General features: G+C 38.7%; 1 protein-coding gene and 1 non-coding gene across 2 annotated transcripts in view; both read right to left on the bottom strand.

The window, feature by feature from the left end:
* Window positions 1–13,145, bottom strand: part of ADGRV1 (adhesion G protein-coupled receptor V1) — a 543,203-nt gene that overhangs the window by 491,372 nt on the left and 38,686 nt on the right. Inside the window, exons 7-10 of the mRNA XM_070794032.1 lie at window positions 11,729–12,294; window positions 11,094–11,364; window positions 10,157–10,486; window positions 1,951–2,127 (exon numbers count right to left, since the gene is read on the bottom strand). Coding sequence (XP_070650133.1) covers window positions 1,951–2,127; window positions 10,157–10,486; window positions 11,094–11,364; window positions 11,729–12,294 — 1,344 coding nt within the window. The remainder of the gene's footprint in view (window positions 1–1,950; window positions 2,128–10,156; window positions 10,487–11,093; window positions 11,365–11,728; window positions 12,295–13,145) is intronic.
* Window positions 6,938–7,010, bottom strand: TRNAH-AUG (transfer RNA histidin (anticodon AUG)). The gene has a single exon. It is a non-coding gene; the product is annotated as a tRNA-His (tRNA).

The raw sequence follows: 13,145 nt of genomic DNA, 5'->3' as shown, positions 1-13,145 counted from the left end.
TTACTTCATATTAGTTTTTGCTAGTCAAATTCATCTACTAAATTTCCCCCACCCAACAATATGCCTACCCTGAGATTTGTCTTAACAAAAAGACTTCATTTTAAGAGCCAAAGAACCGTGAAAAACATAGAACAATTTAGTTAAAGAGTAAATCTCCATCAGAGAATCTCTGAAAAGAGAATTAATATCACAATACAAACTGAAAAATAAGCTTTTGCGAATAAATCTGGGAAGTACACAGTTACATCAAATGCATCCTAAAGTCATAGAGGGAAAATAAGAAAATAATAATACAAGTAAAAATAAGAAATGCTTCTAACCAAACAAATGCTGATACTCAAATCAGGGCTCTGAGTTTCCATGGGCAAGTTACTTAACCTTTCTGACCTCAATTTCCACATGTGAAATGAAGCTAGAGGTTCCCTATTTTGCAAGTTCCTGGTGAAGAGTAAAGTGTCTCTCCATAGCATGAACTAAATAAATGGAAACGATTATAATAATTCTGAAACAAATTGTATTTGGTAGTGTCATTTGAGTACAGCACACTTTCAAAATGTCTAAGAAAAGGATCATAATAAAGTTTTTTCAAGCAAAGAATATAAACAAATATTTAACAGTAGGTATGCAATTATTTTTAAGCGCCTAAAAAAGGTGTCCTCTGAGCTTTGCCCTTTAACATAGGCCATCTTGAAAAACATGGAAGATATTTTCCTCACTAACCATTCTCCTAATTTGGCTAGCAACCGTCAAGGCTGGATACTAGCAAGAAAGTAAGATTCTTAGAAAAGATTGGAAAAAAAAAGAAGCAGCAAGAAAGGGCTGGGCCCTTGAATCACCCCAAGGGAGTGGGCATGGCCAGGCTGCAAATAGGACAAACAAAGGGAAATTCTCACTTCTTCTGCTGTTTCCCAGGAGAAGAATACAGGTTCAGGGAGACCAACACTTGCCCTAGAAGCTCATTTCCCTCCAGGGAAAAATATGGAATGGTACATGTAGAGCTTTGTAAGATAGATGAGTAAGAACAAACCATTCTTTCAGAATGCTGAATTCAAACTGAATGCTTTTGAGGTTTTAGAAGAAAACAGTGTATTATGAAAAATACAAAAAATCAAAACCATCTTGAAAAACTGAGCTTCTCTGCCAATTCACAGAATCAAATACACAAACAAAAGAAGTTGTGGTCACCGTATTTTGACATGAGGCTTTGGTAACAAAAACAACTCTATACACATTCCTAACCTGAACCACAAATCAGTTTAAATCAAATCTAAGTGTGAGGGAACTTGAGAGGGTTTTAGGGACAGACTGTGGCTCAGGGAATGGCATGGTCAAAGGTCAGAGTGGTCTCTAGACAGATGGCAGGAAAATTCAACCAGGTGGCAGGCAGGGAGAGGTGCCATATGCGTGAACATGCTAGTGTGTGTGTGTGTATCCAGAAATATTCATATATATAAATTATATATATATATATTATATATATATATATATATAATTCCTAAGATTTTATATCCCCTACTTTATCACCACGACTTTCACCACCAAACATAGGACACCACCCCAATCCTGCCCAAGGCAAGTATGAGGAGTGCTTGGAAATGGAAAAAGTCAAGGATTCTTGTGGTACATGTGATTTGGCTAATTAAAAAAAAAAAAATTGTGTTGGGCTATTACTTTATCAAATGTCACAAGCACTAGCTGAAAACAGCCTCATCATACTATCCTTCTTTTCCTGTAAGCAATTAATTCTAATTTTATTCTATCAAATATGGAAAAACATGAAAAAAATCACACATTCATCAATTACTTTATGTCAAATTACAAACTGAAGGCTTGCTATAAACGGTGAAGTTTTTCAAGATCTGTTAACTCTATATTAACCTGACTCCCCCTCAAAAAAAAGTCTCTATCTCAAACTCAATATGCCCCATCAATAAGAAAAAGTCTACTTACCACTTCAGCAGCAAAATCTTCTGGCTCATGCAAAATGATTGGAAGATTGCTAATAAAGCCAATTTCTCCATTTGCAATGTCTGGAGTAACCACCAAAGAAATATTTTGGATTTCCCCAAATCTAGGACTTATAGGTGGGATTGGGGGAACTATATTCACCAACTCCACAGCTTCCAACTGTAATAAACAGATAGAAAAACACCATACAAAATGAAAAGAAAAGAAATTTTTAAGAAAAATTTTAAAGTCTCAATTGAATGAAAAGACAAACATGGGTAGAGGCCACCAATAATCTGGCAACTTCCATCTCCTTCATTCATTATCCTGACTCAACCTCCTGCACTGGCCTCTTAACCTCTTCCTGCTTCTCAATTATGATTATTCCCAGGGTTCTTCCTGAGACCTTTATCTTAAAACTCCACTCCCTAAAAACCTCTGGATCTCTCCTTCAAAATTCCAGATCTTTATAACTGCCACTGAATATGACATAAATGTTGCAGACACCTTACAGGATAGAATGTGCACAAAAGAAACCACCATCTCTGCTCCATGTTACACGGTTTTCCCCAGTACCGCCATCCACTTTTCCTCCTTGCTGCCTGTACCCACCTACCCTGATTTAAAGCCAAACATCAGCAAGTTGCCCACACCTGCCTCCTCCCTTCCACTGAACCACATCTCCAATCAAATCATTCACTCCTCCTCTCTGCCAGAGAAAACTCACTATCAGAAGACCATTCACAACTCCAAATGTGACTTATATGTCTTTATGTTTAAAGAAATGCATCATGTGTCCCTGTGATTAATGAACTTGACCGTCACTGTAACTTTCAAAGTTTTTCCTCATGTAAAATTGCCTCTAACCATCTCAAAAATCAAAATGCGCTCGCTTTTAAAAACTAGTTAAATATCCCTCTCCCCTAGGAAAATTTCCTTGGATTCTCCAGCCCTCTTTCTTCTATCTCTTCCTCGACTTCTACTACTACCCTCACTAAACTGAGAAATTCACTTTAAATTTCACATATTGCTTGCTTATCATCATTTCCCATGTTCCAGACTTTTACTTCCCAACAGGACTACAGAACTTTTGTGGATCTGTGTCCTTCTCAATATTTTCCTGAAACATGACATAGACCTGTAAGTGCAGCAGCTACACAATAAATGTGTTGATTTACCCCTACAACACAAAATGAACTCTCTACGAATCCTGATACATCAAAATCTTCAACTTTCGAAAACCCGACTTATCAATCCTCACAGTGTTCACGTGACTGCAGGAATAGACAGTCATTATAGGACTGCAAAAAGCATAGAGATTTTAAGTTAAAAAGCAACTGTAAACTTAGTGGAGCAGTATGGATCTCTCCCTCTCCAGAGCCCTCTGTTAGGCTTTAATGTGGATACGAAGCCACTACGTAACCAGCAGTAGACACTGGTGATTGAAATTGGTTTTCCCCTGGTGGACAAGGACTAAACTGATCCTGCACATATGCTCACATTTTCTGATGAACAGTGCTACGTTTATAAGGGCAAAAGTAAATGCTTTTTAAATGTAACACACTTTGCTTTGAAAATCATATACAGGAGAAGAATACCCAAAGTCCCATAATTGGTAAATATTCACTTCACTTGAGTAAAAGAAAAAAAAAAAAAGAAATCAAACTAATTTTGCCAAATATTGGTATGTAGACTGAATCAAGTAAAATAAAACATTCAGTTCTTCGAAATACTGCATTTACTTAATAAAATAAATGAAATGTGGAAATAGTTAAAACCACATAACTGTTATTCTTCTACAGAAAAATAATATACATATATATGTATTTATCTTTAAAGATAGCACAAAAATTTAAAAATAAAAATATATATTTGACTGGCATATAAAGTGCACACTGGTTAGAGGCAAAGACTAAAAACACAATGGTCCTGTGTGAGTCAGAACGTGTTTGTGAATGAACACTCTCATCCCTATATATTCACAGAGTCAAACTGATAACACTGTTGAAAACATCAAGGGGGAAAAAAACCAACATATTTTACTTCGAAACTTCTCAAAAAGGAGAAACTCATATTCTACTTAAATTTATCAAAACAGTTACAGAACTAATTCTAAACATAGTATTTTTAAAAACTAAGAAGAAAGAAGATATAGAAGGCCATGAAATGAACTGATCAAAAGCAAAAATGCTAATTTTCCATGGCTTACTTCCTAGTCTCCAAGCCTTTTTTGTCTGGGTTCCTTAAGCATCTGCTAAATCAGACTACTCCATTCATAGTCGTTCTTTGCTTTCAGACAGTTTGCAAGGGGGACAGCACATTAGTAACCCCATGCCTGCCAAAAGCTGTATCCCAGACTAATGTATTTAGCTGAGAGGGTCACTAAAGAATAAGAAGCTCATGTCTCTGATTCTCCTTTCTTCAGTTTCATTCAGATTTCCATGCAGTCTGATGCCTCCTATTCTAAAGTTGCTCATCCATTATGTACTATACAAACTACACAACCTTTTACTTCCAAGCAGCCTTCCAGAGCCAACAGCTGTTCTGAACCTTAAGGAACTGTGTTAGTGACTAATAATGCCCTTTCTTCCTAAAGTGTTAAAATGACCGTCTGCACTATAAGACCTTTCTTATTCAACTGAATATAGAAATAGATAAAAATTGAGTCTGGAATTAGTACAACAGATTTCTAACCCACAATCACCAAAATTCTGATATTCTTCAAGTTTCTCCTTACTTTTCGAGTATTATCGAAAATAAACTCTGTCATGTTCATATTTCCTCTTTGGTCGCTCAGTCATGTCTGACTCTTTGCAACCTCATGGACTGCAGCATGCCAGGCCTCCCTGTCCTTCACTATCTCCCAGAGCTTGCTCAAAATCATGTCTACTGAGTCAGTGATGCCATCCAACCATCTCGTCCTCTGTCACCTCCTTCTCCTCCTGCCCTCAATCTTTCCCAGCATCCAGGTCTTTTCTAATGAGTCAGTTCTTCACATCAGGTGGCCAAAGTACTGGAGTTTCAGCTTAAGCATCAGTCCTTCCAACAAATATTCAGGACTGATTTCCTTGAGGATTGACTGGTTTGATCTCCTTGCAGTCCAAGAGACTCTCAAGAGTCTTCTCCAACACCACAGTTCAGAAGCATCAATTCTTTGGCACTCAGCCTTCTTTATGGTCCAACTCTCACATCCATACATCACTATTGGAAGAATAATAGCTTTGACCTTTGTCAACAAAGTAATGTCTCTGCTTTGTAATACACTGTCTAGGTTTGTCATAGCTTTTCTTCCAAGGCGCAAGCATCTTTTAACTTTATGGCTGCAGTCACCATCTGCAGTGATTTTGGAGCCCAAGAAAATAAAGTCTGTCACTGTTTCCATTGTTTCCCCATCTATTTGCCATGAAGTGATGGGTCCAGATGCTATGATCTTCATTTTTTGAATGCTGAGTTTTAAGCCAGCTTTTTCACTGGTCATGTTCATATAGAAGGCTGAAATAAAATCACTAGAGTAATTCTGACCAGTTGAAGATTTTTAATAGAGTTTTGTTTATATAGGGATTCTGCAGCCACGTGGATAGAGATATTGGATGTCTTCAGAGGCTAAAAGTTCAATATAAAGGTTACTAACACTGGCATAAATATAGGGTGTCTCTTGTTCTTCAGTCGCTTAGTCACATCCAACTCTTTGGAACCCCATGGACTGCAACAAGCCAGGCTTCCTGTGCTTCACTATCTCCCAGAGTTTGCTCAAACTCATGTCCGTTGAGTCAGTGATGCCATCCAACCATCTCATCCTCTGTCACCCTCTTCTTCTCCTGCCCTCAACCCTTCCTAGCCACAGTAAAAACTGGTTTTGAGGCAGCGTAAGAAAACAAATCAGAAATGGAAAACAGAAAAGTTCTCTACAATTCAAAATCAATACACTGCATCATCAATTCTCAATCTCGGGTCACGTCAATCAATTAATCAATTCTTGGGTCACGTCACTGCAACTACTATAGGAATTCCAGGGCTCCATGAAAGCAAAATCAACTGTGTAAAATCCTGCCTTCATTTCACTTGTTTTAGTAATTTCTTTCTCATATGAGTTTTGACCTAGCCAAGATTGGAGACAAAGGGAGAACTGAATACTGAGATTCTAGGGACCAAAAAAACCTTAAACATACATGCTATGAATTGAATGCTTGTATCCCCACCCCTAGAATTCATACGTTGAAACCCTTATGCCCAATATGATGGTATTTGAAGATGGGACCTTTGGGAGGCAGCCAGATTGTAAGAGTAGAACCCTCATGATGAGGTTTGTGCCCTTATAAGGAGAAACACCAAAGAATCTGGATCCTGTCTCTCTGCACCACGTGAGCACTCAGCAAAAAGAAATCATTTCTGCACACCAGGAAGGGGATTCTCCCCAAGAGTCTGATCTCACACCTCCCAGCCTCCAGAAGTGAGCAGAGTAAATGCCTGATGTTTAAGCCACGACCCAGTCTGTGGCAATCTTTACAACAGCCTGAACTGACCAAGACAATGTCTACTAATGAGAATGCTCTGAATCCAAAGGACGCCAACAGCAGAGAAGGCAAAGGAGTGCCCCTGGTGGTCTAGTGGATAAAAATCCGCCTGCCAGTGCAGAGGATACGGATTCAATCCCTGGTCTGGGAAGATCTCACATGGCATGGGGCAACTAAGCCCGTGTGCCACAACTATTGAGCCTGTGCTGTAGAGCCAAGGAACCGCAACTACGGAAGCCGGTGAGCCTGTGCTCAGTAACAGGAGAAGCCACCACGAGAAGCCCGTGCACCGCAGATACAGAGTAGCCCCCGGCCACTGCAACTAGAGAAAGCCCACGGAAGGTGAAAGCGAAGTCGCTCGGTCGTGTCCGACTGTTTGCGACCCCCATGGACTGTAGCCTACCAAGCTCCTCCGTCCGTGGGATTTTCCAGGCAAGAGAACTGGAGTGGGTTGCCATTTCCTTCTCTAGGGGATATTCCCAACCCAGGGATCGAACCCGGGTCTCCCGCATCATAGGCAGACACTTTTACCACCTAAGCCACCAGGGAAAGCCCATGCACAGCTACAAAAACCCAGCGCAGTCATAAATAAATAAAGTTACGACATGTTTTTCAGAAGGCCAAACCTAAAACTTTTTAAAATTTTCTAAGTATACCTCTAAATGTGCTCTGGCAGCAGTATTCTCGGAGAAGACAATGGCACCCCACGCCAGTACTCTTGCCTGGAAAATCCCATGGACGGAGGAGCCTGGTGGGTCGCTAAGAGTTGGACATGACTGAGCGACTTCACTTTCACTTTTCACTTTCACACATTGGAGAAGGAAATGGCAACCCACTCCAGTGTTCTTGCCTGGAGAATCCCAGGGATGGGGGAGCCTGGTGGGCTGCCGTCTATGGGGTCACACAGAGACACGATTGAAGTGACTTAGCAGCAGCAGCAGCGGTATTCTAATTGCCTTAACTTCTTGCTCAACAGGGCCAGGACCATGGGCTTGACCACTTGCTCAATTTCTCTTCAGGGATTCAGATCCACCACTGTCTGGCCATTCATCTCACAAGAGCATTCCCCCAGTGGCAGGGGGAACAGAAACAACTGTGAGTGATACCATGTGCTGTTCACCCATCATCCCAAGAAGAGAAATTCAAGAGTCCTCTAAAAAGTGGGTTATCCTCATAGACAGAAGGGTGCCTCATATAATAATTTACTCATTATGAGGAGACACAACAGAATAACAGAAATAACAATAAAGATGAAATACAGATCTCCCACCACTAGGGACAAAGCCTTGGGATACTGACAAAAGGTCTCCCTGTACATATCACAAAAAGTCATCCCTACATACTGACAAATCATATACCCCTTAACAGAGCACTCACTAGACACCTCCACTGCTGCTGCTAAGTCGCTTCAGTTGTGTCCAACTCTGTGCGACCCCATAGACCGCAGCCCACCAGGCTCCCCCGTGCCTGGGATTCTCCAGGCAAGAACACTGGAGTGGGTTGCCATTTCCTTCTCCAATGCATGAAAGTGAAAACTGAAAGTGAAGTCGCTCAGTCATGTCTGACTCTTCGTGACCCCATGGACTGCAGCCTACCAGGCTCCTCTGTCCATAGGATTTTCCAGGCAAGAGTACTGGAGTGGGGTGCCATTGCCTTCTCCAAGACACCTTCACTAGGAGTCCTCAATTAATGCACAAACCATACAAGCACGAGAAGTAGACCAGCTCAAAAAAAAAAAAAAAGACAAAAAAAATCTTCAGAATAAAATGGCCCAACCCATCAACTGCTAAGCAAGTTATGACACAGCCATGAGAAATTCAAAATGCCAAGATTTTTTTTTTAAAGTTTTCAGAGATAAAGAGCAAGTTAATCTAAAGGCAAATGATTTCTTCTCCTCAAACTTCTCATTAGCTACTCTGGAAGCTAAAAGAGAATACCTTTCAAGTTCTTAAGAAGAAATTATTTTAATCTAGAAATTCCTATAAGCCAGGAATCAATGTATGAAGTTTCACTGAGCTCAAAGGTTCAAGAAGTTTACCTGGCACATACGTTTTCTGCTCATGTATTTGAGGATACATATGTTACAACAAAACTAAAACACAATCCAAGAAATAAGACACAAGAAATCAAGAAAATTAAGGAGTTAGTAAAACAGTCACAAGCACCACGTGAAAAGCAAGTTGGAGAAAGCAGCTGGCACAGCTAAATTCAGCATTCAACACAAGTAAGACAGCTTAGAAGGACTGATACTGAAAACCCAATACTTTGGCCACGTGATGTGAAGAGCCAACTCATTCGAAAAGACCCTGATGCTGGGAAAGACTGAGGGCAGGCGGAGAAGGGGGCAACAGAGGATGAGATGGTTGGATGGCATCATCAACTCAATGGACGTGAATTTGAGCAAACTCCAGGAGATAGTGAAGGACAGGGAAGCCTGGCCTGCTGCAGTCCATGGGGTCACAAAGAACTGGATACAGTTTATCGACTGCACAAAAAAGACAGCTGGATGGAAGAACTAATTTGGTAAGAATGGCATATAAAAGGGGGCAGTCAGAAACTCCAGAGAAAGCAATAATAAACTATAAAACAAAGCTAGGGAAAAATATGAAACAAACTTAAATATCCCATGGTTCAAAGAAACTGACAAAATATGAGATTTCATTTCATATATACTTCAGTTAGCAAAATGTATGATAACAGATTATACATTCCTTCCTTATTGCTCTATTCATACTATCTGATTCTGCTTGAAATTTAGAAATTTAGTTACATAATCAAAATTTGATAAGCACCCTTTATTACTTTCTAATTTTCAAAATCAATCAATAGCAACCATATGGAAAATACAACTATAGTATTGTGAGTACAGATATATCAAACTTGGCAATAAAAACAGTGCTTTGGTTTGGACTTCCCCAGCGGTCCAGCAGTTAAGACCACACTTCCACTGCAGGCAGCATGGGTCTGATCCATGGTCAGGGAACTAAGATTCCGCATGCCAAGCCATATGGCTAAAAAACTTAAATTAAAAAAATGTTTAAATAATGCTTTGGTTAATAAAAGTTAAGAAATAAAAGAAATAAGATATAAAAATGTTATGAGAGCTTTATTTCTTATTAAGTAATAAAAGTCCAAAGACTCTACCTATGTTAACAGATTTTTTTGGTATACTGTTTAAAAGTATCTACACAATTTTCTGTCATATTGCTTTTTTCATTTCTGAACGCCTTCCCTGCTATATCCATCATGAAAAAAGTATTTATTCTACAATCCAAATTTCTATGTCACATTTTCCCAAATCAACTCAAAAGAATGACAGACCTCTCACTGGCTCTCTCCCGGCCCTCCCCTACTCACAGTTCATGAATAACTCCATTAAATTATGAATTATACTGACCTACATTTCATGTCTGATCTGCTTTTATTATTGGATAATTAAAACACTGACCTTAGTATGTCTGATCTGCTTTTATTATCTCATAATTAAAGCACTGATCTTAGTATAACCCTTGTTTTATTCATCCTTATACACCTGAGGGGCAGACAGTTTCTCTTTAGATTCCCTACATAACTTGCAGTAAGCAACAGAATCCAAAATATAAATAAGGATAAAATAATGACTAATTAACTCTCTCACTCAGGTAAGGATACTTGTTGCTGAACCAAAGTTGAGATTATTTTAATCATTAAAGTACCTGTACTAAAAAGTGGGCCCCATTTTGAAGGAATGCATCATTTCTTATTGGCAATTTTATAGTGACTTGGGTTTTCTGTTCTGGAAAAATGAGACTGCTTCTCTTGGATATATTTAAGATGCCATCTTTCGCTCGCAAAGGGTCCACAGCTCCAGCAGGAATATAAAGTGCAGAATAAAATATCTTCACATCTCCTTTAGTTCCTCCCAGTCTTGTAAGACTCAAGGATAAACATCGTTCACCTGGGCTACTTTCAATCTTCTGGTTTTCCACAGGAAAAAATGTTATTAGGCCATAAACATCATCACTATCCTGAATGTAGAACAAAAGCTGCAGATAAAGGAATAAAACATTAAAGAGCAAAATTCTCACATCTGAGATCACCAAACTGTTTATTTTCTAGGCTATTTTGAATTTTAATGTGTAATTCTGTATCATATCTAAAAATGATTACTCATATAAGTAACAGAGTAAAAGAGGAATTGGGCTTCCCAGGTGGCTCAGTCGTAAAGAATCTGCCTGCCGATGCAGGAGATGCACGTTCGATCCCTGAGCTGGAAAGATCCCAACTGAGTTGAGAGCAGGAAATTGCAAGCCACTCCAGTATTCTTGCCTGGGAAATCCCACAGACGGAGGAGACTGGCAGGCTACGGTCTATGGGGTCGCAAAAGAGTCGGACACAACTTAGCAACTGAACAACTACAAAAAGAAGATGAATTAAAAATACATTTGAAAACTTTGTGGAATTTTTTTTAAGAACAAACTTTTTATTTACAGATGGGACAAACCTTTCGCAAGGGAATTAACCACCACTTCCAAAACCCATGCTCTTCCTTTCGTATCAAACTAAACATGTATAAGATGTGTATGATCAAATTCTTTGTCTGTTCGAGAGCACAGAAGTATTTCTACAAGCAAAGCGTAGCAAGAGATCTACCTCCGCTGGTTCGCTCACTTCTGCACCTCCTCGTATCGTATGAGGTAGAATCTGAAGTAGGTAAGCTTCTGCCTCTTCTGGAAGATCATCATTAACGACAGTGAGAGGAATTGATGCCAACATCTGCCCTTGTGCAAAATGCAGAACTCCAGATCTTGGCCTGATATCTGTCGTTACTGGTGAGGGATCACTGCTATTGCGTGTCAGCACCCAGTTCACGGAAACATTTCCATGAGTGCCACCATTTCTAACCACTGTAATTTCTTCAAATCTGGAAGAAATATGATATGGTCACATAATACACTCTTTTTCCCCTGAAATGGGTATTTTCAACATCAAGTTGGCCACTAGCCACTGGTAAGCAGAATCCAAACCATAAAGAATGACTGCTTTTAATATGAAGGAGTAGGTATGAAGATAGGCCCTAGGAAACTACCGTAACATGAATTAGCTTGCATATTTAAATATGTGTTTTAAGTATCACTCCCCAAATAAGAAAGAAAACAGTGAAACCACGGTCAAGGAAATTACACATATCCTTAACAGTTCAGCACTGTGTCCAACACCACTAATATCAAATCCTGGAGTAATATACTAAATAACTGCAGCAATAGAAGGTTTAAGATAAATCCTACCTTGTTGTTGTATCTTCGTCAATTATAACTGGCCTTTCAAACAAGACACTGTTGAACGAGAGGACACCGTAAGGTTTGTCGTTTGGCTTAATGGTGACCTGCACAACAGAAGGGCCGAACAGCACAGCATCTCCCCGTAAAGTATCTTTTAGTAACACAACTTGAAACGATTCGGCAATCTCTGGTATGGCATCATCCACTATTTGAAATTTCAGGTGTGATTCATAAATAAAAGGTGGAAAAACAATAGTTGTGTTTGGCTGGAGATCAATGAAGTCTAAATTTTGCTGGGCATGTGCTGTTGAATTCCCAGTTATGATAACATAACTGATAGAAACTTCACAGTCATCAGATCCAATCAGATTTCCACTGTCATCTTTTCCACGAACCACTGGAATTGTGAGTATGTGGTCTTCCTCAGGTACCAAATAAACATTCTGAATGAATCTCACAGGACTATCATTTTTCTTAACGATGATCTCCACTGAGCTCCTGGAGGTATTGATCTCAGCTCCTCCTTCCACACTTTTCAGTTGAATCAAAAATATTTCATCATTTTCTGGTACCTGTCAGAGAAATACAAGCAATGGCAAAACATCAATAGCTAACACACCTGCAAAACACAAGTGTAAAAAGTACTTATATTTCAATGCAATTACACAGCAATTTTAAAAAAATCTTTAACTGAAAGGAGCAGATAAGGAGGGTTGTTCACTGTCTATTTACTAAACTATTTTCCAAAGGTAAATAACATATTTTAGATAAAGCAATGATACGAATAAGAAATGAAGTATCAGCATAATGACTTTCAACCTTGATCAATCTCTAGAGAACTAAAGATCTGACAGAAAAACAAGTTCTTATTAGTTTCATCAGGTGTGCAGGATCAGAAGCAACATTCGAGGTCTCATACTATTTATGAATTTGGTAGACTACAATAAACATCACACACGAATTGTTAGTTTTTCTATCATATCAATTATTCTTGCTTCTAAGCAGCTCCTATCTCAAGATTTAACCATGATATCAATTATATGATTTTCAAAATACATATCATGTATCTCTGGAAAACAAGCTATAAGAGTCACTTTAGGCAAAATGATGACACTGTTAAAATTAAACTTTTTTTTTAACTACACAGAAATCCCAGGGATAATCTCTACTGTGCTATTTGAATTTTTACTTCACTATAAATGAATGAAAGTGAAATAATATATACTTTTGCCTCCATCAATAGAAATAGAAAAAGTAAAGCTATTTATCTCAAAAAAGAAAATGCAGTGGTTTGACTGAAGATCTTTTTCCTTCAAACTTTATTGAAGAATAAAAATATATAACTAATATATTTATGGGTACAATATGATGATTTGATATACATATACATTGTGATCACAAAGATCAAGATACTAACAAATCC

Source organism: Bos indicus, chromosome 7, assembly GCF_029378745.1.
Source record: "Bos indicus isolate NIAB-ARS_2022 breed Sahiwal x Tharparkar chromosome 7, NIAB-ARS_B.indTharparkar_mat_pri_1.0, whole genome shotgun sequence".
Lineage (NCBI taxonomy): Eukaryota > Metazoa > Chordata > Mammalia > Artiodactyla > Bovidae > Bos > Bos indicus.
The sequence above is the reverse complement of the archived record's forward strand: the minus strand, read 5'-3'. Positions and strand labels throughout refer to the sequence as shown.